Genomic DNA, 25652 nt, shown 5'->3' with positions numbered 1-25652 from the left:
CTCCTGACCTCAAACGATCTGCCCATCTCAGCCTCCCAAAGTGCTGAGATTACAGGCTTGAGCGACCATGCCCAGCGGGCATTTTCGTTTTATCCTGTAAATTCAAAGTTTGGATTGAAGCTAGAGGAAGAGAAACAACCGTAGCAAGATTTTATAAAGAAACAATTAGACAATAGACAGGTTATTCTTACTTTAACTTCAATTGTTACAGTTGTGTGCCATATAATAGCATTTCAATCATGTGGAATGTATATACGATGGTGAAAAATTCCTGTTGCTTATTGACTTAGCCATTATAATATTGCAGTGCAACATGTTACATGTTTGTGTTGATGCTGGGGTAAAGAAACCTACTTCACTGCTAGTCATATAAAAGTACAGCACATCCAACTATGTACAGTATGTAACGCTTCATAATAATAAATGATTGTTACTAGTTTATGTGTTTAGTATACTATACCATACTTTTTATCAGTTTTAAGAGTATACTCCTTCTATTTATGATAAATAAAGTTAACTGTAAAACAGCCTCAGGCAGGTCCTTCAGGAGGTATTCCAGAAGAAAGTATTGTTGTCATAGGAGATGACAGCTCTATGGATGTTATTGTCCCTGAAGACTTTCCAGTAGGACAAGACGTGGAGGTGGAAGACAGTGATACTGAAGATCCTGGCCCTGGGTGGGCCTAGGCTAATGTGTATGTTTGTGTCTTAGTTTTTAACAAAAAGTTTAAAAAGTAAAAATATATATATTTTTTAAAAAGAAAAAAGCTTACAGAATAAAGATGCAGAGTGAAAATGTTTATTCCACTGTGCAATGTATTTGTGTTTTAAGCTAAGTATTATTACAAAGAAGTCAAAAAGATTTAAAAAATTAAAGTTTATGAAGTAAAAAAGTTATAATAAGTGAAGGTTAATTTATTACTGAAGAAAGACACAATGTTTAATAAATTTAGTGTAACCTAAGTATCCAGTGTTTATAAAGTCTACAGTAGTATACAATAATGTCTTAGGCCCTTACATTCACTCACCACTCATCACTGACTCACTCAGAGCAACTTCCAGTCCTACAAACTCCATTCACGGTAATTGCCCTATACAGGTGTATCACTTTTTACCTTTCATATCGTATTTTTACTTCATCTTTTCTATGCTTAGATCACAAATATTTTCCATGATGTTACAACTGCCTACAGTATTCAGTACAGTAACACGCTTTGCAGGTTTGTAGCCTAGGAGCAGTAGGCTCAGGTGTATAGGAGGCTATACTATCTAGGTTGGTATACATGCACTCTACGACGTTCATACAATGACAAAACCGCCTAATAATGCACTTCTCAGAAGGTATCCCTGTTGTTAACTGATGCATAATTATAACTTGCTACTTAATTGCACGGTAGTAGCTTCTAAAACTATAAGCATGGCACCTAAAAGGAACTACAAATGCAAATTTACTTCAAGGTGAAAAAAATAATGACCTTAGGGAAGTCTGTCCCTTATTAGTGTGGCAGACATGTTGTCAAGGAACACAAAGCAAGCTTTCTCTGTTAAATGATCATCATATTTATGTTAAAGCTGTTATCTGCTATTTACCAAGATAATTTTGCAGTCTGAAGGAAAAAACCCTTTAAACTTTGAAACAATGTTTTAATCTAAATGAAAACTTTGAAGTTTTGAAAAAACTTGTTGGTCTAAATGAAGGATCATAAGAAGATGCTAAATTGAGATTTTCACTGTAATAGATTGCTGGTATCAGCTGGCATGACTATGGGGCAAGAGAATAACATTCCATAATTTTCTGCAATATCACAGATATGTGCAGATAGCAATAACTTGGGAAACGAGGTTTTAGTAGTTTTTACAAAATACTCAGGGCTCTGTGGTACCAGGAGTTCAGAGTACAAGAGGGTGCTGTTGAGCTGACTATAAAAAATAATTGGCTTTGTTTTTGCAACCGAGGGCAATGTTAAGCAAACACATGTATATTGGAATCACTTTCTACTTTATGTTGCCTTTAAAGAACATAATTTAATTCTATCAGTTTCCCAAGTTAAGAATATAAAAGTAGAACTGTGGTGCTCTTACTAAGCTGTGGAGGTATAGCCTGAGGAATCTGACCAGATAGTGAAGGGTCTGAAAACCATATTGTTTCAGGAATGGCTAAAGGAAAGGCGGGGATAATTGAAGAGAATTAGGTAGAAACACTTAACGGCTTTCCAAATACTGTATGTAAAAAGGAAAAAGATTATAGTGGAGAAGCCCAGCAGATTAACACCTTAATCAAATGATCAAAATGAACATCAGTAGTAATAGAATAAATCAAAATCATGTGCTGCCCAATAGGCTTCAGTGAGAAGAAAACAGCACCACTTCTGTGACATTCCTGCTAAAAGATACACAACCTGAATCTAATCATAAGTAAACACCAGACAAAACAATATGGAGAAAAGGTTTACAAAATAATTGGCCTGTAATCTTCAAAGTGTCAAAATCATAAAAGTCAAAAAAAGACTAAAGAATGTCAAAATCATAAAAGTCAAACAAAGACTAAAGAACTGTTTTAGAATGGAGACTAAAGAGACAGCAAAACTAAATAAAACGTGATTTTGAACTAGATCTTTTTGCCATAAAATATTTACTGGGACAATTGGTGAAACTTGAATGGGGTTTCAGGAATAGATGGTAGTAATGTAGCAGTGAAAATTTTATTGTTTTGATGGTTGTATTGTGGTAACTTAGAAGAAAGTCCTTTTTTGTAGGAAATATACACTAAAGTATGAGGGGTTATCAGGCCAACGACTCATCTCAAATGGTTCAGCGAAAAAATGTTTTTTATGCTGTTCTTGCAACGTTCTATACGTTTGAATTATTGCATTAATATCTTAAAATTTTGAAACAAAAAATTTCAGTGTTCCTTGAGCCATATCATTAAACAAAAAAACGTGAAAAAATATGTGAATAGCTGTTGCCTAGAAGGCTTCTAAAGGGATGAACTAACATCACTGGGTAGAAATTACCAGGAAGCAAATTTCATCTCAATATAAAGATCTTAATAACATAATTAGACTTGTCCAAAACCCAAATCTCAACTGTGAGTCAGTGAGTTCCCTGTCAAAAAAATTTTAGACACTGGCAGTTCACTTAACAGATATTGTTAGAACGCATTTTTCTTTGGATGAAAAACAAACTAGGTGATATACAAATGTCTCTTTCAACTTTAAGGCACTAGCATGCCATAATTCTACTTTTTTTAAATGAACCTCTGTTTTGAATCTGGAATAACCACTGTATTAGAATAATAATTAGACATCTCTCAGGCACTGCTCCCTTCTTTGGAACCCTGCTATGGTCTTCAACAGCATTAAAGACTTGGCTTCCCCAATAAAGATTATTAACTGGTCATAGTATTCAGAGGCTTTAGGCACTCCCCTTCTCCACCTAAAAGAAGTATATTCATTATTCAAGACCCATCTCAAAGTTTTCCCACTCTGTGAAATTCACCCCAAATTCCCCAAGCAGAGTTAGAGCCATCCTTTTGTTTTTCATACCACTTTGTATGAGAGCAGAGCTATTACTTCCATAGGACTGACTCTGTTGTATATTTTTAACTTGAAAAATTTTTCTTCTAAAAGATAGGTACAAAAAAATTTAAAAATTTTTATATATTCAAAATTATTTATGTAGTCATCTATCTCCATTCCTACCCCCTGGACTTTGAACTCCTTCAGGGCCTCGAAGCTATATTATTTATCACCTGAATCCCTCAACAAGCTTTGCAGTGCCTGAGCCTCAAGTAGGTTGGCACACTTATCACCATCAGCAACCACTACAGAGTTTATAATCTAATGAAGTTCCAGGATAAACACAAACATATACAAGTCAAAGATGAACAGAACCACATAAAGCAAATACAGAATAAAGCTAGCTTCAAGGGTACAGAGACTTTCACAAATGTTATTAGGCTAAGGGCTTCTTGAAGGCAGGAATCATGATTCATCCATTCCTGTATTTGCAGTGCCCAAGCACAGTGCTTGGCACATAGTATATGCTCAAGGAATATATATGTTATGTTCCAGGAATCAAATCGCCTCACCTTTAAATACACCTTTTATGAGTGGCGCTACTGCTGTATTGAAGACTTCTTCCTGTTCAGTAGAGGGATCAAAGACAAAATCGTAGGTGAAGGATTTATCTGTACCAACCACCACCTAGAGAAGGCAAGGGACAAGGCGTAAGGTTAAAAATGAAAGGCAAGACCACATCCCTCGTTACCATTGGCCCCAGCTGTTCAGACACAGACTCTGGACTCTGCTACGCACCTGAGGCTCTCCGGGCACGAAGGAAAGGCACATCTGGCAGCCCTCGCTAATCTCTTTGGGGACCAGAGGGCGACAACGCAGCGCCACTCTTACAGGAATTCCCTTCACCTCTTCCTTCATGATCCTATCTCAGCACCGTCTCTGCGAGGGGGAAAAAGAAGGCTCGCTGATGAATGTTAGTAGGTCAGCAGGGGTGGGAGGGCGTCCTCCCCGGTTCCGACCCTCCTCAGCGGGAACACTGCCTTGGGAGATTCAGACTTGGCCAGGGCTGGACCGCCCGTCAGCCCTGCACTCTAAAGAGAGTGCACGGGCTTCTGAAAGGCAAAGAAAAAACTCCAACGGGGACGGCGACAAAGAACCAAAGCCCTAGGATACTGGGTAAAAACAGGTTCTGAGCTAAGGTGTGCCCCCGTAACTCACCAAACTAAATGTCCCTTCCCCGTTCTCCCTGGGTCTCCCGCCGCCCTGTCCCAGCCGGAGCTTTAACCGCCAAGTTTCAAATCCGTCCCGGAGACGCCAACCAATTGCAGTGCGGACTGCCCGAGGGCGGAGCGCGTACGTCGGCGCGCGCAGGCCGGCGCGGTGGGAAGGGGAGGGTCAGCTCGTTGCACCCTGGCCCGGCCTCTTTTCGACCCTGCGGAGCATCCGCTTCCGGTTCCCAGACTGAGCTGGCGGTGAGTGGAGTCTGAGGTCGCTGTGGACTGCCCACTGGTGAGGTGGTGCGGCGTTTATGCGGCTGAGAGTGCGGGTCTCAGGCAGAATGTGGGGCGGGGACGTGGGAGGTGGCTAGTCAGGTGATGGAAGGGTCGATCTGAGGACCCTACCATTACTAATCACATCTAGGAAATGTGGGGCGGTGCCTTGCCCCGAGTCCCTGCGGATAGTTAACACTCCCTTGGGCTTCGAAAGTAGATCTTTTTAGACTCGACCCTGATTTCCTCTTCTCCAGGTTTAAGACGGTAACATCTGTTTTGCAGGATTGAGAAAAATGAGGTCCTCTTTCTAGAGTACCTGGCAGGTTGCTTGGCATCCAGAAGATGTTTAGCTAAGTTAAGAGTTTTCTTCTTTCTTCCTTCTCTCCTCCAACCTTAACACCTAGATGTGGGCTGGGCCTGTAGACTGCCTTGGAATGGGTTGGAGCTGCTTTCTGAAACTTGTTGGGCTGCTCTCCCTTTTGAACCACTTTTTGTCTGTTCTGATTCACTCTTCCAGGGCCTTGCCCGAGATGGACAGCCGTATTCCTTATGATGACTACCCGGTGGTTTTCTTGCCTGCCTATGAGAATCCTCCAGCATGGATTCCTCCTCATGAGGTGGGAACCATCTGTATTCTTGAGTAGGAGATTTTTTTCCCCCTGGGCATGAGATGATGCATGAAAGGTAGGATAGCAGGGTTAGAAGGCGAAATGGAGAGTGAATCTTAGCACTTGTAGCCAGAGGACCCAGAAGCTGGATTCTGAGCAACAGGACCCATTGGGAACTTCTTTATGGAAGCCTCCTGCTAGGGTCTGTTCACACCGGTTAATTCTGGAAATTTGGAGCCTTCGTTTCCATACTGTTAAGAGGTTCAGCGCGGTGGCTCATGCCTGTAATCCCAGCACTTTGGGAGGCCAAAGCAGGTGGATCACCTGAGGTTGGGAGTTCGAGACCAGCCCAACCAACATGGAGAAACCCCGTCTCTACTAAAAATACAAAATTAGCCGGGCGTGGTGGCACATGCCTGTAATCCCAGCTACTAGGGAGGCTGAGGCAGGAGAATCGCTTGAACCTGGGAGGCAGAAGTTGTGGTGAGCCAAGATCGAGCCATTGCACTCCAGCCTGGGCAACAAGAGCAAAACTCCATCTCAAAAAAAAAAAAAAAAAAAATGAAGAAATGGGGAGCTACTGGGCTGTCCCAGTGCTATCCATCTACTTATTTAGTCAGTGTTATCTGTTCTACTTAAATTAAGTCTATGACCTTTCCTTTTCCTGACTTCAGGATAATTCATTAGTGTTCCAGATGCAGGTAGGTGTGAAGTAAGACTGGTAAAATTTCTGGGGTTGCTGTGTCTTGCAGAGGGTACACCACCCAGACTACAACAATGAGTTGACCCAGTTTCTGCCCCGAACCATCACACTGAAGAAGCCTCCTGGAGCTCAGGTGAACTTGTGAAACCTTATTCCGAGCTAGATTCGTCCATACCAGAAATTGGCAGTGTTAGGGGGATGGATTGGAAAGCAGGTGCAGATGTAAGGAAACTTTCCTTCTTGTGGACAGAAAAGCTGAGATAACACTTCTACAACTTCTGACTTTCCTCTCAGGGACACACGAGCTGAGCTATTGTACAATGATGCTACTAGTTGTTCTTGTGTTTGTGGTCTCCATTGAGCCCCCATTCTGTGCTCTTGTCTTACAGTTGGGATTTAACATCCGAGGAGGAAAGGCCTCCCAGCTAGGCATCTTCATCTCCAAGGTATTTATGCCCAGTAGGCAATATGGATTGTTACTTCCCTTTGTTAAATTAACAGATTGCAGAACCCTAATGTCCCAAGGGCTGAGAGGATGACTCAGTGGATTCATAGAAGGGGTATAATGGAGACACCCCCTTTCCCACTTAAAACTTTTCATTTGGCAGGCCATCCGTCTGCATACATTGTCACAGAAAAACAATAGCACCTTACATTTGAATTGCACCAAATTTCACTGACAGTCTTCTGAAATTATCGTGTCCCAATCACATGTATTCTCTCTTTACCAACAGGTGATTCCTGACTCTGATGCACATAGAGCAGGACTTCAGGAAGGGGACCAAGTTCTAGCTGTGAATGATGTGGATTTCCAAGATATTGAGCACAGCAAGGTGAGCACAGTACTTGGGCTGTGGTGCTGCAAGAAGCCATCTCAAATAGGACAGATTGGACAAGAGTAGCCTAATCTGTAACTTAATAAGAAAGCATTTTGCTGGGCACTGTGGTACACGCCTGTAATCCCAGCTACTTAGGAGGCTGAGGCGGGAGGATCACTTGAGCCCAGGAATTTAAGACCAACCCAGGCAACACAGCAAGACCCTGTCTCAAAAACAAACAAACAAACAAACAAAGAGAGAGAGAGAAAGTAAGCACCTCTCCTGGGAAAGTACCGGAGGGAAGCAGCTATTAGTGACACACAGGTTGGAGTGGCAAATCCCTTTCCCCCTATTATGATTCTGTCTTGGGTCATATCTCTTCATTTGTACAAGCTGCTGTGTTCCTTCCAGGCTGTTGAGATCCTGAAGACAGCTCGTGAAATCAGCATGCGTGTGCGCTTCTTTCCCTACAGTAAGTGCCACTTTCTTTTTTCACTTTCCTGACAGGGCCCTAAGTAAGAACTCTTTAAATACTGATGACTAGAGGCCCTACAAGTTGGGAATAGGGAATCAGGAGCTCAAGCGTGAAGATAACCTGCTCTGTTCCTCCTTTTCTTCTTCTTTCCTTCAGATTATCATCGCCAAAAAGAGAGGACTGTGCACTAGAAAGTTGCAGCCCACATCCCTTCATGTGGACTCTGCCATGACATGCTAACTAGACTTCAGGGGAGCCACTTCTATTTTCAGCCCCTCCCTGGAATAGTGAGTTGGGAGGATGGGGAGACAGCTAACCAACTGCATTACCCAAACCATATTGCACTTTTAGTTCCCTAGTTTTCTAGGTGAGCTTCATTCCCTGAAAGGAGGTTGATGATATCTAGGCATAACGTAGCCTGTGAGGAACCTAGTTAGGAAAGACAACTGACGTTTATTGAATACCATGCACTAGTCCCTTACATATGTCATATTTCAATTATAGAAATAGTAGCAAAAAGAATCTTGGGGATTTTCCATCTGACTTCCCTGGCCATCTTATCCCATCCTTGTACTACCAGAGGATTCATACATTTTTGAGACTCCAGTGAGACCCTGTTTTCACCCCTTCCTCCTCCTAGCCTCTCTCCCAAAAAGTAAAACACAATGCTGAAGAAATATTGGTGTGACTTTTGAATGTTACCGATTGGATGTAAAATGCTATCGAGGGAAGAAAAAGCTCTTCCAAAGAGAGGAGCCACTGGAAGGAACAGAGCAATACTATACCTTCCTCGCAACTACCTATGATGTCTGACCAGAACATTAGAGAGGCCGAGGAACTTTAACCACAGTATAACTAAGGAATGGCATATAGAGTGAGGGGCACTGAAAGAAACTGCCCGTTCCCCTAGGAGCTTTGAACATTTCTCAGCACGGGACAGTAGTAATATAATTCTCTCTTCTCCTTTCCCACATTCTTTGATCTGGAACATAAACTAAGGAAGGGGCTTAGATGCATTTCTTTTCTGAGGCAGCAGTAAGCAATTGGTTCACAATTTCCAACTTGTAAGTTGAGCAGTGCTAACTGCTGACTTCTCCCTTTTCTTCACCCCAGCCCCAAATAACATTCTGCCATGTTCCTAGATCTTTAGTTACCAATCCACCATTACAAAATTCCTGGTCATGCCTATGCCATCGCCACTGGCATGTTTAAATTACCCATTTGGAATTGAAAGTTTTCTAGTGTGAGGCTGGGTGCGGTGGCTCATACCTGTAATCTCACCACTTTGGGAGGCCAAGGCAGACAGATAGCTTGAGGCCAGGAGTTCGAGAGCAGCCTGGCCAACAAGGTACAACCCCGTCTCTACTAAAAATACAAAAATGAGACAGGCGTGGTGGGACACTGCCTGTAGTCCCAGCTACTCGGGAGGCTGAGGCAGGAGGATCGTTTGAACCCTGGAGGTGGAGGTTGCAGTAAGCCAAGATGGCGCCGCCGCACTCCAGGCTGGGTGACAGAGTGAGACTGTCTCAAAGAAAAAAAGTTTTCTAGTGTGGTGTGGGGTGATGTAACCCTATGATGAAGTCCCAAAATTTGCCTTGAAAGAATCCTGGGGAGCTTAAATATATAATTATAGGCCCTTCTACTGGACAATGATTCTGTTAGTCTGAGGTGGAATCTGGAAATCTGGATTTTTAAAGAAGCAAAGGAAATAAGTAAATAAGTCTTCAAATGTATGAAACACTGTTCTAAATAGTAATACTACACTGTATGAGGAAGGTCTGGTTCCTCCTATATATCCCACCCTAGCTCTACTGACATACCTCTTCTGGAGCCTCACTGCTATTGTTAGGTGGCAGCATCCCTTGAGAGCAGAGCTGGAGGTAGAATTAATGTAGCTGTCTCTATGCTTCCTGGGAAATCCTGTTCTATCCTCCTATTTGCTGACCCCATGCCCCGCATTGGCCACGAAAGAAAGAAAATAGTAGCTTAGTTAATTCCATAAAGGCATGTTGGGTGACTTGGCTGAATGTTGAGGTCCAAGACTCTCCCTGTGGTTAACAGGTCTTAAAACATTGTATCTAAGAAGTATGAAAAACATGGTAAAAAGTCCCAGCCAGGTGCCATGGGCCTAAGAGGCAAAAACCCTCCTGCCTTAAATTGGTTCTCGTTTGAAATACTTGGATTGGTTCTATGTTAGGGCACCAACATGAGTTAATTGCATTGTGGAAATATAGGTATAGTGTGGAGAAAGCACAAGCAATAACAGCCTTAGGTTAAAGAACCATTTATTGAGGGTGTAGGTAAACAACAACAAACAGTGGAGAATGAATTGTATTGGCCTTTGAAGTATGTCAGCTGCTGTAGAACTGTATTCTCTACAGATGTCTTTTAGCTGTCGGAGAAGGTAAAGTAGAACTCCCAGGTGCTGCAAGAAGCTTCCACCCAGTAGTTGTGAGATGCAGTCAGGAAAAAATGATAGCACTTTCAGGAGTTCTGTTTTTACCCCAAGCCTAGGAATTGGAAGAGAGTAAGTGGCCATGTATCATAAAACGAGGTGGGGAGGAGAACTGGTATGGCAAGCCCAAATGTAAGAAATCCATCAAATGAGGCAGAGAAAGCCTAAGCTGTCAACAATAGCTTCTGTTGCCTGACTCTTCGAAGGATTCCAGTTCGATTTCAACCGCTGAAGTGTGTGTTAAGGAAGCTAATACAGTGAGGTGACTGGAGTCAAATCTTAACACCCAAGGTCAGCTTCTAGGAGATGTAGAAGAGGAATTCTGATCTTACAAACCCTCTCACCTAAAGGCAAATGAAGGAACTACTTTGGGCTAAAGTTAGTCCCATTTTCCCCTTAAGTACCACTCAGGCATCAACTCAGCAAGGAAACTTACCTTCTCTACTTGTATACTCCCTACCCCAGCAAAGCTAGGAAAAAGGATACTCCCTTCTTTTGGTGGAGGTGAAGTTCTTGTAGAAAGAAAGGCAGAAGCCACACGCCGGAACAGCTGTGTGTGTGTGTGAATGGGGACCAAAAAAAAAAAGGGAAAAAAAAAAAGGTCAGGTTCAGAGGCTAGGATAATTCAGGGCCTTTGAGATACATGATGGAGAGATGAACCTTGACCCCCATCCCACAAAAGATAAGCCAAGGTTATCCAAAAGAGTAAACAGTGGTGGTAGCTACAGACAGAGCGCAATTAAAGTATCATAGAAAGAAACAAGTATTAACCTTTTTCACGTTGTAACCGGTTTTGGCACTGGTCTCAATAAACATCACATTGAGGTTTCTGGATTTTTCTTCACCCTCTTCTGCAGTGACTTGTCTAGACGAATCAGAAATGATGAAAAGGGCCAGAGTTATTGGATATGGATAGATTCTTCTGAGGTGTAATGATGCTTACCTAGGGCCAGGAACCCTAGAAGCCTTAAACCCACGACCCTTCTGATTACAGGGTGGGGACTCTCTCCTATACCCCCCACATATCCTTGTGCCCTGATGGGACACCCCCCTGTCCTTTCCATCCTGCCGTGCTGGTAGGGGGCAGAGGGGACTAAGGTAACTCCTCCCCAAGTAAATAGAGGACAGTTGACCCTCCCCATAGAGACTGAATTTTAGGTATGCCAGAAGAAGTAGTTATACTTTACCTTTTGTTATCCAAATCAATCTTATTACCCACCAGCATGATGACAACATCGTCACCTCTTTCTGCTCGTACATGTTCTACCCACTTATCTGTCTCCTTAAAAGAATTGATGTCTGCAAGAGAATATGTTGCAGAGCGTTGAAACATTTAGGAGAGATTTGGAGAGAACACTTCCTCTCTGCTAATTTTATCAATCTCCATATCAATCCCTTTATAATCCCCTTTTCAAATAAAACATTGCATAACACCCACTTGTGATGTCATAGACAACCACTGCAATAGTTGAATCACGAATGTAGCTAGGAATTAGGCTGTGAAAGCGCTCCTGGCCAGCTGTGTCCCATAGCTGCAGCTGAACCTGCATAAAACAAATGTTTAGGAAGAAGATGGGGAAAGGTAGAAAAGAAACTAGCCTTTTTAAAAAGCTCAAACCTAATAAAGGCAGAATACAAAAGGTCAGGTAGACTGGATCCCTGAGAAGTGGCTGCTATAGCCTCAAACCAAATGGCCTATAGTCCTAGGACAGGTCCAACCAATTTCAATATACTGTTTTGATTCAGGAAGACCCTACAGCACAGCAGATTTAAGGATTCAAGGTCTCTTGGACTTTATGTTGGAGATTAGATGAAGGCAGACAGAACAAGAAACATCATAGGGCTTGGTAATTTGAAGAGGCTTCAGTTTTTTTTGATGGTGCTACCCAACTGTGATGAATAGGCCTAAGGGGTTGAAGTGCAGGGTTAGTGGTATGAGAGTTAACACTCACTATTTGGTCCTCCAAGTACATGGTCTTAGACAAGAAGTCAATTCCAACAGTTGCCTGCAAAAGAAAATCAGATACACTCCAACATTCCCTCTATTCCCAATATGAGGCAGTCTTAGAACCCAAAGTGGAGAATGACCCTTCAAGAAGTTGTCCTGGCTCCACTTCCCAATGCTTATAATACATAACTTTGAGGAGGAGAATCTCCAGGTGAGTCCGCAAGAAGAGCGGCAAAAACGTACCATATGACTCGGTGGTGGGCTTACCTGGCAGGCGCAGCCGAAGCTGTTGTACATGAAGCGGGTGATGATGGATGTCTTCCCTACTGTGAGGGAGATAAGCAGGCCAATCGTCGCCCTCAGTGCCCTTTCTCCCCTCAAAGTTCCTATGAGCCCTCCCTCCTCCTCCCACTCCAACCTTTCCCAATGAGGAGGAACTCGGTTCCCCAGAGAATGCCCCACCCCATTTCATACCAATTACTCCTCCCTGTCCTCAAAGCCCAACCCAGATCCGCACCGCTCTGCTCTCCCAGGAATAAGAGTTTAGATTTGCACAGAGACTGGTATTCCGTTCTTTCGGCAGCCTCCAGGCCAAAGCCTCCGGCCTCCATCCAGGCCTCGTCGTGACCAAAGGCAGACATCGCTTCAGGTAGGTTGCAGCCAAAATGGCTTCCAACGCTCAGCCTGCGCCGCTGGACTTCACGCCATGCTCTACTGACGTCGGCTGACGGCCATTGGCTTCACACCCAGGCCTGGGCACGGCCACGCCCCCTCGGCCCCCTCCTGGCAGCTTGCACCGTGCCTGGTGTTCAGCGCAATCCTATGACCACTCGAGTGGGGCCATGGGGTGGAGACAGGGATGGCCACTGACCGTGTCAGAGGGAAGTTGGGGGTCAGCGTATGGGGAAAAGCACGGGCTAAGTATAGTGTAATCACAGCAAAGGAGTGGAGGTGGGGAAGATTGTTCTCAGTAGTTCCATGACCCTCCAGGAAGAGGAAATAGGCAAGAGATCGCCGGGTACATCTGAACAAACTGATTTATTAGAGTGTTACAGTGGGGGCTCCCACACAGACGGGCACCAGAGCGAGGTGCTCAGCTCCCCTCATCTCCCTCGGCCTCCACAGCCTTCTGGCTCTCCTCCTCGCCTTTCCGCGTAAACTCTTCGATGACTATGTCCTCAGAGCTTGCAGAAGCAGCAAAAGAGAATGGAGGGTTAGGAACCCCCTTCTGGGTGTCCTCCATGTCCACTCTTTTTTCCTGATCCCAGAAAAGTGATCCCCTCCCTGCTTCCCAGGTAGGCTCCTCGGCCCCCTCTTGTTGTCCCCACTTTTCCATCAGCCACTCTGGCTTGTTTCCTTTCATTCCCGCCCAAATTTCCCAGCACAAAAGTCCCCCAGGAGCACTGAAAGGGACATAAGGATAAGGGGTGGGAAGGAGGGAAGGTATCAAAGAATGAAAGACGAAAGAAGTAAGGGCGAGCGGGTGGGGGAAAAGGAAAAAGAAAAATGGGAAGGGGATGAGGGGGAAGGATGATTCCAACAAGAGCAGAAGGTGGAGGGCGGGGGGATGCAGAAAGGGAAAGGAGGGCATATGAAAAGCACCGAACTGTGACACGAAGCTAAGCCATATGTTTCCACTGCACATGTATTGAAAGCACCCCAGGGAAGCATTTTCACATTTCTATCATCATAACATGGAGGGTGGCAATGGGAAGAAGGGAATGGGGCTTCCCAATCTTGTATTCCATTACCTAGCGGCCTCTGTAGCAAGCATGGAGACGGAGGGAAAAAATGGAGCTGAAGCTGATTAGGGGCTCTTCGGTTCCTGGAAGAAGTATCTTTACTTTCTCCCCCACAACTTCCCAATCCTTCGTCTCCAGCACACACGACACACACACTTACCCTGAAAACCTAGACACCCAGCCTACCTATTGCTATTCCATCCCCAGGCAAACTGCTAGTCTCCAATTCATGAGATCAGAATGGTTTGGACCCCAGCCCTCAGGACAACCGTTCCTGTGAGTTCCACCTGGTCACTCACCATGAGATGGCTTCGGATGGATCAGGACCAAGGGTAGCTCCACACCAACATCGCTGCAAGGATCCCAAGGTGGAGTTACATTTCCTCTCTCTACAAGCCCAATCCCTGAACCTCCCTCCCTTAGTTTTCCAGTCTTTGGATGCCCTCAGACCCTCGGGAATCAATCATTATTTTGCTCTCCTTATCCCCTTGTCCTCCTCTTCTTGCCCAAGTCCCCCCACCCTGCAGTCTCTCACCTGGCTGTCAGGTCTCCTAGGATGCTGTGGGTAGAATGACACCCAAAATTAGCAGCGGGAAATAGAGAAGGGGCAACCTAGTTTCACTAGGGGATGAGGGATCATAAGACCTAATGAGCCAGCCACAGAATGGGTTTCTGGAAGGGAAAGTGACTTGCTCACTGAGCTCACAGGTTTGGGAACCTGGTCTGAGAGAAGGGGTGGGGAATGGTTTGATTGGGTCAATCTAACTGGAAGAAAAACAGAGGCAAAAAGCCCTTGACTCCTCAGCCCCTGCCCAGACAGACCCAGAACCCTCACTTACCCACCACAGGACACCATCAGGTTGACTCTGACTTTGTAGGACACCAGGATCCCCAGCAGCTCTTTGTCCATTCCCGGTCTAATACTGGAGGTTGTAGTATTCGTTTTAGGGTGTTTGGGGGCATGAGGAGTAATTCATTCAGTCCCCAGTTTCTTCTCATGCATTCCTATCACCACACCCTATTATGTTTAGTCTTATCCCAGAATATCTCCCAGGCTCTAACCTCTCCTACCCATTGAGACCACATTTCTCTTCCTGACATTCACTTTTACCATGTCACTCTCTGCTCAAGAGCCTACCTTTTGAATATAACAACTACTCTCCCTGACTTTCAAGACCCCTAACAACCTTGCCCTATCTAGCCTCTCTAACCTTTTCTGCCCTAACTCCTGGGATACAACCTAAGCAGACCCATCTTCTCTCCGTGATCAGAACATGCCATGTGGATTCCCACCTTCTAGCCTGTGCCCATACTGTGTCCCTAGTCTACAATGCTCCTTTTCTTCCTCTGTTGGTATCCAGATCCTTCACATTCTTCAAGATCTAGCTCATTCTACCTCCTCCAGGAAGCCCTCACCAGCTCTCCTGGCTTCTTTTAACTTTGTTGCGCTTTTACTCTGAACCACATGTACTAACATTTAACTGTTGGATTGTATTTGCATCTCTCTTTGTTCCTCATCTAGGCCATAAATTCACTGAAGGCAGAGACTGGCTTAAACTTCTTTATATTCTCCACATTGCTTAGCATAGGAAAGAGCATGTAATAGGGGTTCAGTAAAAAACCCACTGATTGAAAAATAAGACAGCGAAAGCTGTATGAGCTTGAGAAAATCTCTTCATTGCTCTGGGCTGCTGATCTCTTACATATAAAATAATGCAGTTTGGATGATTTCTAAGGATATTTCTAGCAATAACAGTCTATAGCTACTTGATTGATAAGACGTACGGAGAGATGGAGGGATTACACTTGACAGATGGTGGCAGGTGGTTTTTGGTGGAAGACACATCTAACACTAGGGCCTCCGAAGGCACAGGACCAAGTGAATGACTTCCTAGAATTCTATTAATTCCTGTTGCATCATTTTCCTTTTTTGTCCTCCTTTTCCTCCATTTCTCATCTCCTAGTCTTCTACTCAATCTTTATTTTTTCTAGAGAGTAGCTTCTGTAGAGATCACAGTATTCAGAGCCAGATGACATGTGATATAATCCTATCTACATCTACCACTTATCAGCTATGCCACTTTAAATGAGTTCCTTCTTCTCTCTGAGCCTCAGGGTCCTTAAGTGTAAAAGGGAATAAGAACACCTGGCCGGGCACGGTGGCTCATGCCTGTAATCCCAGCACTTTGGGAGGCCGAGGCGGGCGGATCACGAGGTCAGGAGATCGAGACCATCCTGGCTAACACGGTGAAACCCCGTCTCTACTAAAAATACAAAATATTAGCCGGGCGTGGTGGCGGGCGCCTGTAGTCCCAGCTACTCGGAAGGCTGAGGCAGGAGAATGGCGTGAACCCGGGAGGCGGAGCTTGCAGTGAGCCGAGATCGCGCCACTGCACTCCAGCCTGGGCAACACAGCGAGACTCCGTCTCAAAAAAAAAAAAAAAAAAAAAAAAAGAACACCTGTCCAGGCTACTTTAGTGGGATTCTCACAAAGATAACATAGTGCATATGTCAGACCTTTGTGAACTGTGAAATCTTATACAACATAAGGATTGTTTTCCTCTCCATGTTTTCCTTTTTTTCTGCCGCTGACCTAAGCCTGCCATTGGTCCCACAGGCATTATTGAGCTTGCTGCAGGTCCTTAGGCCTGGAGGAGTCTCTGAACACTGCCCTAGAGACACTTTAAGAAACAGGTAGGCTTTACTGAGCATGAACCCTCAGAGCTGTAAATGTAGCATGTGGAATGGTTGAGGGGTAGGAAATGAAGGCTGAGAGTTATATTTGAGCTTACATTGTGCTAGAGGCCAGGTTGGTATCTTCATGCTTAAGTTTGCCATCCAGTGCCAGGCCCCGTTTCTGGCAGCTGGCAGCCAGGATTGGGGTTACTGCAAAGCTCTGGGAGAAGCTGGAATTAGCAGCTACAGTCTCCCTACAAAAGAAGAACAAGAGAAGAATTTAGGCTGGGCTTGCTGACTAAGCATACTTTTACTCCCAAGAGCATCTTGTACAAGATTATACAAGAACCTACTGGAGTATCCAAGAGAGGTGACATGTTTAACTGTGAAGACTGGGAGGAATTAGTTCTGGTGGGAAATCCTTATGCCCCTGCCCTTGCTCAGCATCATGATGGGACTCCTGGGGGCAAGTTGCATCCCCTCCATCTAGTTCTCCTGGGAATCCCTCCCTGGAATCTTCCACCACTCTTCCCCCCCCCACCCCCTCAACTGCCTCCTGGACCTCTTCCCACCACCCCACCCCTTGGCTCTCTGGTCCTAGCCCCAGCACCAGCTCACGTGAATTCCTGAATGAACACAGTCTTGGTGTACTTGTCTAGTGAATACAGGACAACATCTGTGATCTGGTCAACTGAACAAGCCAGGAAAAGCACATGATTATAATCAGTCAGTCATCCTTGAGACCCCAGCTCAGTGTCCTTAGATGTGACCTTATACATAGGCACACTATACATGATGCAGTAAGACATGCTCATTGACAAAACAAGATATGCATTTTGACAAGCCCATGTTAGAGGGAAAGCCTAGAGGAATGCAGACAGGTAAGTGAGGCAGAATTTTGGGAAAAGACCTGTGGCTTTGGGACCAGGTGCACAGGGATGGGAAAAGAAACTCACCTGAAATCTTGATTTTTTTGATGACCTTGTTGGTGCAGTTGTTGATAGAAACATTGACAGAGATGGGTTCTCCGTGGTAGTGAACCTAAAGCAGGAGGAGGGACCCATGTCAAGGCTGGAGGAAGAATATGCAGATGGAGACCTAGAACCCCTGCTTCCTTAGCACTATTGCCACCCTGGCTCCCATCTCTGCCTGCCCAAGTAGGAAATCAGTGAAGAAAGGGCATCAAAGGGGTTCTGGGGTGGGAGGCAAAAAGTGGGGGTCACAAACCTCCCTGTCCATCCAGGCCTGGAGTTGTAGGGGCTGAGCTGACAGAAGGAAGCGGCGGATGGTCTGGGCTGAGGGGCCAGGGCCTGCCTCCGGTGGTGCAAATTGTACTTTCCGGACAACCAGCCGCACATAGTCTCTGAGCAGAGACCAAGGGATTAGCCAGAGCGTCCTCCTTTCAGACCCACAGACCTCTCCCATGCCACCCCCGTAGTCCAATCGTTGCTTAAGAATGGGAGCAGGGGAAGGCCTCCCTCAGAGAACTCCTCTAGTCCCTTAATGTAAGTATGTAGACCAAAGGTTATTAAACTATGGCCCACTGGCCAAATCTGGCCTGATGCCTGTTTTCCTATGGCCCACAAGCTGAGAATGGTTATATTACATTTGTAAATGGTTGAAATAAATCAAAGAACAATGCTATTTTATGACATGTGGACATTACATGAAATTCAAATTTCAGTGTCCATAAGTAAAGTTCTATTGGACACACAGCCACACTCATTCATTTCTATACTATCTGTGGCTGCATTTGCACTACAACAGCAGAGTTGAGTAGTTGCAACAGAGACTATAGGGCTCAAAAAGCCAAATATTTCTTTTTTTGGCCCATTACAGAAAAGTTTGCTGACCCCTGCTCTAGATCAAAGAAGGTAAGTCAGAGGGGACTCAGAACCGGGCGTCACTGGTGGTGATGATGCTGTGGAGGTTAGAAGTGGGGCTATTTTCTGTCATGAGAGCAGGATCTGTTTCCTGGCAGAGGCTGGAGGCAGGGATTTTTGGGGACAACCAAAGAATACCTCTTGGAGACTGTCTCCTCCGGGTTTTCAGCACAGAAACTCTTCACTTCAAAGTCAATCCCACAGGGCTGTAAAGGGACAAGGGCAAAGAGAGCTCATTTCTAGTGCTGTCCTCCCTTCCTCATGGGCCAATAAGAAAATGCCTGACCTCTTTCCTTAGCTGTCCATTTCTCCAGTCTTGACTGTCCCACTGTTCCTCTTCCCTGGCACTACCTATCCCTCTTTCTTAGAACCCAGTCCTCACCTTTCCTGCATCTTCAGGACCTGGCTGCAGTGTCACAGAACAGGGCAGGTTGGTCACCATCTAGGGGACAAAAAGGAGATCAGAAAAGAAGTAGAAAAGAATACAAACAAATACAAAAGGAATAGGGAACCCTCTCCCTTGTTGTCCTTCTTGAGCTTCCTTTCTTAATCTTCCCTGGAGACCTTGCCTGCCCAGGGCTTGGGGTCAGTACCTGCAGGGTAAAGGGGTAGGCATTGTCCCCTAGCTTGTGCAGCAGTCGCTCCTGTAGGACTGTGAGGGGCCCCTGAGGGCTGCTGGATTCAGCTGGGACCACTTGCAGGGTCTGCACATACAGATCTTTTCGGAACGTCAGACCAATCACTTCCAAGTCATCACGGCCATAGCGAAAGGCACATGTCAACATGACAAACACTGTGGGCATAGGAGGAAGAGAGTGGTCTGTCAGGCCTGAGTGGGAAGGGGAATCTTAACTGGGTCAAGAAGACACAGAGAGGTGATGTAATATGATTGAAGGCTGGCTGGGCGCAGTGGCTCACGCCTGTAATCCCAGCACTTTGGGAGGCCGAGGCGGGTGGATCACGAGGTCAGGAGATAGAAACCATCCTGGCTAACACAGTGAAACCCCGTCTCTACTAAAAAAAAATACAAAATATTAGCCTGGCTTGGTGGTGGGTGCCCGTAGTCCCAGCTACTTAGGAGGCTGAGGCAGGAGAATGGCATGAACCCAGGAGGCGGAGCTTGCAGTGAGCCGAGATTGTGTCACTGCCCTCCAGCCTGGGTGACAGAGCAAGACTCCGTCTCAAAAAAAAAAAAAAAAAAGATTGAAGGCTATGGGCACAAATGAAAAGATTCTTAATACATTTGACTGCAGTAAGATTTATGTTAAAAGTCTTTATAAACCAAGTCTTCTTTATATTCAAAGTCTTTATAAACAAAGAAAAAAATGGAAAGCCTGGGAGAAAATCTTTGCAACACATATAACACACTGAAGTTTAGCGTCCAAAATATATAAGGACTCCCACACATCAACAATAATACCAGTATAAAAGTGTGCAAAGAATGTGAATAAGCCCTTGCAGAAGTGTGCAAAGAATGTGAAGGAATGGCCAATAACATATGAAAACATGTTTAGTCTCATGAGTAATCAGATAAATGCAAATTAAAACCACAATGAGGTGAGATTTCACACACATCAGATTGTCAAAAAATTTTAAATCTGACAACACTACGTGTTGATGAAGATGTGAAGCAAAAGGAGTTCTTACATACTGCTGGCGGGAGTATTAATGCAACCAATTTGGAAGACTATTTGGGATTATCCAGTAAAATTAAATCTGCTCGTAGTGTATGACCTAATAAGTTGACTTTAAAGGAGCTTTTGTTCAGGAGAGATACATATGGTAATGGCCATCGCATCAACATTTGTCAGAACATAAAACTGGAGATAATCTAAAAATCTATCAACAGGAGAATGGATAAAAAATGTGTGGTATATTCACATAATGGAATACTAAACCAAGGTTAAAATAAATGAACTAGAACTTCAAAGAATGCCCTATGGTTTGTATGTTGCCTCTCCATAACTCAGGAGTTGAAACTTGATGGCCATTGTGATGGTATTAAGATGGCCATTAAGAGGTGATTAGATCATGGGGCTTCTTTGTTCATGAATTCCTTTATGAATGGGATTAAGACCCTTATAAAGGAGACCTTTTGCCCTTCCACCATGTGAGGACACAATGTTTCTCCCCTCCGGAGGATGCAGCAATAAGGCACCATCTTGGAAGCAGAGAGCAGCCATCATCAGACAACAGAACCTGCTAGAGCCTTGATCTTGGACTTCCCAGCTTTCAGAATTGTGAGAAAATAAATTTCTGTTCTTTATAAATTACCTAGTCTCAGGTATTTTGCTGTAGCAGCACAAACAGACTAAGACCTGTGCCAACATGGTTAAATCTCAAAAGCTATTGAACAAGGCTGGGCGTGGTAGCTCACGCCTGTAATCCCAGCATTTTGGGAGGCCTAGGTGGGCAGATCGCTTGAGGACAGGAGTTCGAGACCAGCCTGGCCAACATGGCGAAAACCCATCTCTACTAAAATACAAAAATTAGCTGGGCATGGTGGCATACACCTGTAATTCCAGCTACTCAGGAGTCTGAGGCAGGAGAATCGCTTGAACTCGGGAGGCGGAGGTTGCAGTGAGCTGAGACTGCACCAATGCCCTCCAGTGGGGGTGACAGAGTGAGACTCTGTCTCAAAAAAAAAAAAAAAAAAAAGCTACTGAACAAAAAATCTAGCTGCAGAATGATTGATAGGTACAGTATGTTACCGGTTCTATAAAGTTTAAAAGCGTGTAGGACAATATCAAAGTTGATCATAGACACATAAATATGGAGTAGAAGTATGGAGCCATCAGGAGAATAATAAACACCAAATTCGGGATAGTTGTTATCTGGCGAGGGAGGAGAGAAAGAGGAGAAGGATTAAGTAGGGAGGGAGGGAGGCAAACTGGATCAGGGAAGGACACACAGGAGGCTTTAGTTTGTTTCTGTAATTCTTTTTAAAGCTTGGTTATGAGTACAGGGTATTCATTATATAATTCTCTATGCCTTGATAAATATTTTATCATGAAAAAGAGAAACAATAATATTTAGGGTCAGAATACCTGGACTTGAATAGGACTTGCACAAATCCCTTGATTTCTCTGGGTCTCAGTTATTACACCTGTCAATAATAGGACTGCTCTAGTAACTCTACATATGCCATTTAGACCTCAAAGCAACCCTCTGAAGTATTTTTATCTCCACTTTAGAGGCAAAGAAAGTGAGCTCAGAGCTGTTAAGCAATGGTTCAGGATTTCAACCCAGGCCTGTCTGACTCCAAAGCTCAGACTCATAGGTGCTCAACTTAACTCACAGGACGGTTGTGAGGAGTTGATGTATTCGAAATCCCTTTGGAGGCCAGGCATAGTGGCTCACGCCTGTAATTCCAGCACTTTGGGAGGCCCAGGCGGGCAGATAGCCTGAGGTCAGGAGTTCGAGTCCAGCCTGGCCCACATGGTGAAACCCTGTCTTTACTAAAAACACAAAAATTAACTGGGCATGGTGGTGGGCTCCTATAATCCCAGCTACTCAGGAGGCTGAGGCAGGAGAATCTCTTGAACCCAGGAGGTGGAGGTTGCTGTGAGCTGACATCGCACCACTGAACTCCAGCCTGGGCGACAGAGCAAGTCTCCATCTCAAAAAAAAAAAAAAAAAAATGGAATCCTTTTGGAAACTTCAAAATAATTGTAGATGTGGATGATGATGATGATGATGATGATATTGACAGAAATGGAAGAGTTATAATTGAACTCATACTTTGTAACAGGTATCTAAGATTTGAAAGAAATCAAATGAGAGGCAGACAGAAATCATCTGAAATGCGCTAATGAAATGTAGAATGGAGTAGAGAGGGATACCTGTCCAAGTACAGGGTGACAGAGGTTGAGGCAAGGAAAGATGTAGAACAGGAATGGATAACCTTATTTCTATCAGGGGCTCTGACCCAAAGGAAAAAAAAATTACCGACAGCAGCACTTGAGTAGAAAGCAACTTATTTTAGTATTTTTAAGAACTCAAAACATCAAACACCAGATTATTTGCTTTTAAAATTGAGAATGAGGAAAATGAACCTATATTCAAAAGATATAGCAAAGCCTGAAAGTATTGATAATATCAGTGTTTATAAGGACTGGGGCAATATGAGAAGCCTCATGCACTGCAGGAATGAGATTTAATTGGTATAAGCATTTTAGAGGGCAATTTGACAATAGGCATAGAAAGCTTTAAAAATGTGTGAATGCCTTTTGGCCATTAATTCCTCTTCTAGGCACTTAGAAAGATATAATTGAACAAGTATGAAAAGGATGTGCATTACAGGGCATCGTGGTATCCCCATACGATATAGTACTAGGCAACTTAAAAAGTTATAGATTTCTATATATTGACATAGGTTTAAAAAACATAAAATATTATTTTTAATATAGCATTTTTAGTGAAAATATAGATATGTTTTTACAGAAAATATGAATAAATAAGATCAAAAGATTAGTGATTAAAGATGGTAAGGTTACACAGTCTCTCCTTCATCTATGTTTTCTAATTTTTCTGCAATGGAGACAAACCTAATAATTTTCAAAGATACAACAAATAGATTCACCTTGGTTCTCAATTATGGCCAATTATAGTGCGAGAAAGGAGAGAGAAAGAAAGGAAAATAAGGCACAAAGGAAAGGAAAAAGACAAAGTAAAAAGGAGAGGAAAAGAGGTGGCTGGTAGGAGGCAGGATGAGAGAAGAAATGAAAAAGATGAGGAATGAGACAGAAAAAAAGGTCAGGATGGGCGAGGCAGAAGGGGATCTAGTAGCACCTGAGGTAAGGACGTTAATCAGATGACTTGTTCTTGGAATCGCTTTCTGTTCCTGTGTTGGGAAGGCAGCAGACTAAGACATCAACTGCATCACGCAACTCCTACCCCCAACTGAAGCTCTAATTGGCTCTCTAGCAGTTTAGAATCATCCTTTTTTTTGCATGCTAGGAAATAGCTTGTTTTTATTTTCTTTTAAAGTCAGTATCTATTCTAAAGTTATTAATGTATAGTTGTGTTTATTCTACAAAATATATGTTAATTGTCTGAACATCAGAAAATACAAACAAAAAGACAAATCAAAGCTCCACCGTAATATATCATGTTCCACAGATAACTACTGTTAATATCTGTTATGTGTGCTTCTCAACTTTGTCTGTTGCTATAATTGAACACAAGACCACCTTAGGTATTTTTTACTTTTCTCTCATTGCCTTTTTGAAGTTAAACTTTGTATTTTGAGATCATTGTAGAGTCACATGCAGTTGTAAGAAATAATACAGAGAGAGATTCCAGATAGATTTTTGTTAAACAACAATTCGTTCACACCACCACATATACTGCCCTATCACTGGCCTTTATCACTCCACAGTATAGAGTAAGCATATTTTACATCCACAAATGTACCTTGATAGAAAAACACATTAGAAAATATGATGCAAACAAGACAATCTTCATAGAGGTAACAAACCATATTGAAAAACTAAGAATAAACAAGAAATATGCACAACTTAAACGAAAAGTACTATAAAACTCTACTAAGGGGACATAAAAGAAGATTAGAATAAAAGGAAAAATGCATTCTCTTCCTGGAACAACATATATTTTTAACTAAAGATTTCTTTCCATAGCTTGTGAAGATTTTGTAGAAATGTGAAAAAATGATTTAGGTTTTAGAAATATAGAATACTTGGGAACCTTAAATAAGTTGGTTAATTTATGAGTCTATCCCAAAGTTCCTCTGATACTTAAAACCGACTTGATTGCTTATTCACACTGCTTAATCTGAGAGATTTAGGCTACTTTATTCTCCAATATCTAACAGTTACATCTGAACTAGTATTCATCAACCCATTCAGAGTCTTTTTCAAATCAAACCCAATTTTCAGTCTAGTTGGATCACAGTGGGGTTAATCCATAGTGAGAATTAAAAGGAAAAAAACAGCAAAAATAAAAAAAATCAGCATAATCTTGATCTGTAATACTGCTGCCAGAGTAATATTTCTTACTGTTACTTCCTATGGTCGTTGTTTTGTTTCTTTGTTTGGGATTTTTTTTTCTTGAATAAAAGGTCAGGCAGTTTCCCTACACAAAAAAAGGAGATGGAAAGACGTATACCAGAGGTTACAAAATGGCAGCCTGAAGGTCACATCTAGCCAACAGAAAAAAAAAAAAGTTTATAATCTATCCAGGCTTCTAAAGTCTTTTAGTGAGTTGCCGACATTTGAAAATCAGGAAATTTGCATTAAAATATGGGTTTCTGACTTATTGGATCATTCTATAGGCAGTCTAAGATCCAGATCAATAGCCAAGCAGGGGCACCACCAGTAATAATAGAGAAAATCTGAAATTCTGAAAGAAGCTATTTTAATTTCAGCACAAGTGTAAGTTTTGTGTAATTTTGAAAAATAAAATTTAATTTATGCTTTAGATATTTACTTTGAATATTATTTGGGTAAGGGGACACCATAATCTTTTCACACTTTGGGCCTCTAAAAGTCTTATTTTGAGCTTTGTTTACAGTTCCTCGTTAACAATTAGAAAATTTGGCCACACTGGGCTGGAATTCCCAGTTGTCAGCCTCCATCTGAGAAGGCATTCGCAGTTCCTGCCACTTTCTGGTTTTCTTGTACTCTGGTGCAATCCACTCATCGGGTTACCTGTCTGAAACATACAAAGACCAACAAGGATTTCCACTTACACTTTCGACCTTTTAAGTACTCAGGATCAACCAGGACTACACCATCTGTGGAGAGAAGGATAGACAGCACTTTGGTCAGGAAAAACTATCAGACTATGAAATAGAAGATGATCCATGAAATGGTTCCTCCCATTCTTCCCTTTAATTTGCCTCCTTTTCTGCATGGTCTTTTTTACTCCCTAGTTTCCATTCCTCTTTCCCCAGGCTTCCCTTTTTTGGACTCACTGACCAATGGGTTCCACCGTGTCCACATGGTCCACGAAGTCCCGTTTCCCCAGGTAGATGGAGAGCTGTTGTGGAACAACTTCCCATGTTATTCTCACAATCATTTTTGGATGGATTCCCCTGAAGCCCCCAACCCAGACCCCTGAGACCTTGAAGGATGTACCCACCTATCCCTTTTGCCCTCTCATTTGCCCAGCTGGGCCAGGTTCTCTCACCTTCCCATTGGAGCTGGTCTTCTTAAACACCCTATGAGGAGAAGACCAGAAAGAGGATGGAGAGGGGATTTGGAAGTGCAGGGAAGAGGAAATAAGGGAATTGGGGAGAAAAAGAAATATTCTTAGGATTAGGAGAAGAGGCTCCAGGAGCATAGGATGGGGCAAAGGTAGAGATAATTGGGGT

General features: G+C 43.5%; 5 protein-coding genes across 9 annotated transcripts in view; 2 read left to right on the top strand and 3 right to left on the bottom strand.

Moving 5' to 3' along the window:
* Positions 1-4859, bottom strand: part of KIF4A (kinesin family member 4A) — a 122126-nt gene extending 117267 nt beyond the window's left edge. Inside the window, exons 1-3 of the mRNA XM_024240573.3 lie at positions 4737-4859; positions 4317-4457; positions 4091-4205 (exon numbers count right to left, since the gene is read on the bottom strand). Of these exons, the coding sequence (XP_024096341.1) occupies positions 4091-4205; positions 4317-4436 (235 nt within the window). The 5' untranslated portion in view covers positions 4437-4457; positions 4737-4859. The remainder of the gene's footprint in view (positions 1-4090; positions 4206-4316; positions 4458-4736) is intronic.
* Positions 4860-4877: 18 nt separating this feature from the next.
* On the top strand, positions 4878-8292 carry PDZD11 (PDZ domain containing 11). Of its 5 annotated transcripts, none has more exons than XM_024240571.3 (8): positions 4887-4990; positions 5294-5365; positions 5529-5628; positions 6372-6455; positions 6712-6768; positions 7057-7155; positions 7552-7612; positions 7772-8292. In XM_024240571.3, exons 3-8 carry the CDS (start codon positions 5542-5544, stop codon positions 7804-7806), a joined length of 423 nt encoding a protein of 140 aa, XP_024096339.1. In that variant the 5' UTR covers positions 4887-4990; positions 5294-5365; positions 5529-5541; the 3' UTR covers positions 7807-8292. The 5 variants fall into 5 exon arrangements, with proteins under 5 accessions (XP_024096340.1, XP_024096339.1, XP_002834742.1 ...); XM_024240570.3 differs by having other exon boundaries at positions 4944-5027; XM_024240572.3 differs by lacking the exon at positions 5294-5365 and having other exon boundaries at positions 4878-4990.
* A 1526-nt stretch (positions 8293-9818) lies between these two features.
* RAB41 (RAB41, member RAS oncogene family) lies at positions 9819-12812 on the bottom strand. Its single transcript, XM_054544693.2, has 8 exons — positions 12536-12812; positions 12286-12344; positions 12023-12076; positions 11509-11614; positions 11258-11369; positions 10842-10935; positions 10557-10620; positions 9819-10298 (listed from the first exon to the last, which is right to left on the bottom strand). Exons 1-8 carry the CDS (start codon positions 12657-12659, stop codon positions 10243-10245), a joined length of 669 nt encoding a protein of 222 aa, XP_054400668.1. The 5' UTR covers positions 12660-12812; the 3' UTR covers positions 9819-10242.
* Positions 10279-25652, top strand: part of P2RY4 (pyrimidinergic receptor P2Y4) — a 29603-nt gene continuing 14229 nt past the window's right edge. Inside the window, exons 1-2 of the mRNA XM_054544692.2 lie at positions 10279-12667; positions 13968-14128. The gene's annotated coding sequence lies outside the window, so the exon portion shown is untranslated. The remainder of the gene's footprint in view (positions 12668-13967; positions 14129-25652) is intronic.
* Positions 13112-25357, bottom strand: ARR3 (arrestin 3). The gene is made up of 14 exons (XM_054544181.1): positions 25258-25357; positions 21031-21153; positions 18913-19148; positions 18702-18761; positions 18458-18525; positions 17664-17799; positions 17393-17477; positions 17055-17127; positions 16553-16690; positions 14600-14683; positions 14296-14319; positions 14060-14112; positions 13770-13779; positions 13112-13202 (listed from the first exon to the last, which is right to left on the bottom strand). The coding sequence occupies exons 1-14, from the start codon at positions 25355-25357 to the stop codon at positions 13112-13114; spliced, it is 1281 nt and encodes a 426-aa protein (XP_054400156.1).

The sequence above is a fragment of the Pongo abelii genome, chromosome X (assembly GCF_028885655.2).
Source record: "Pongo abelii isolate AG06213 chromosome X, NHGRI_mPonAbe1-v2.0_pri, whole genome shotgun sequence".
NCBI classification, from domain to species: domain Eukaryota; kingdom Metazoa; phylum Chordata; class Mammalia; order Primates; family Hominidae; genus Pongo; species Pongo abelii.
Note: the sequence above shows the minus strand (reverse complement) of the source record. Positions and strands in the feature narration are given on the sequence as shown.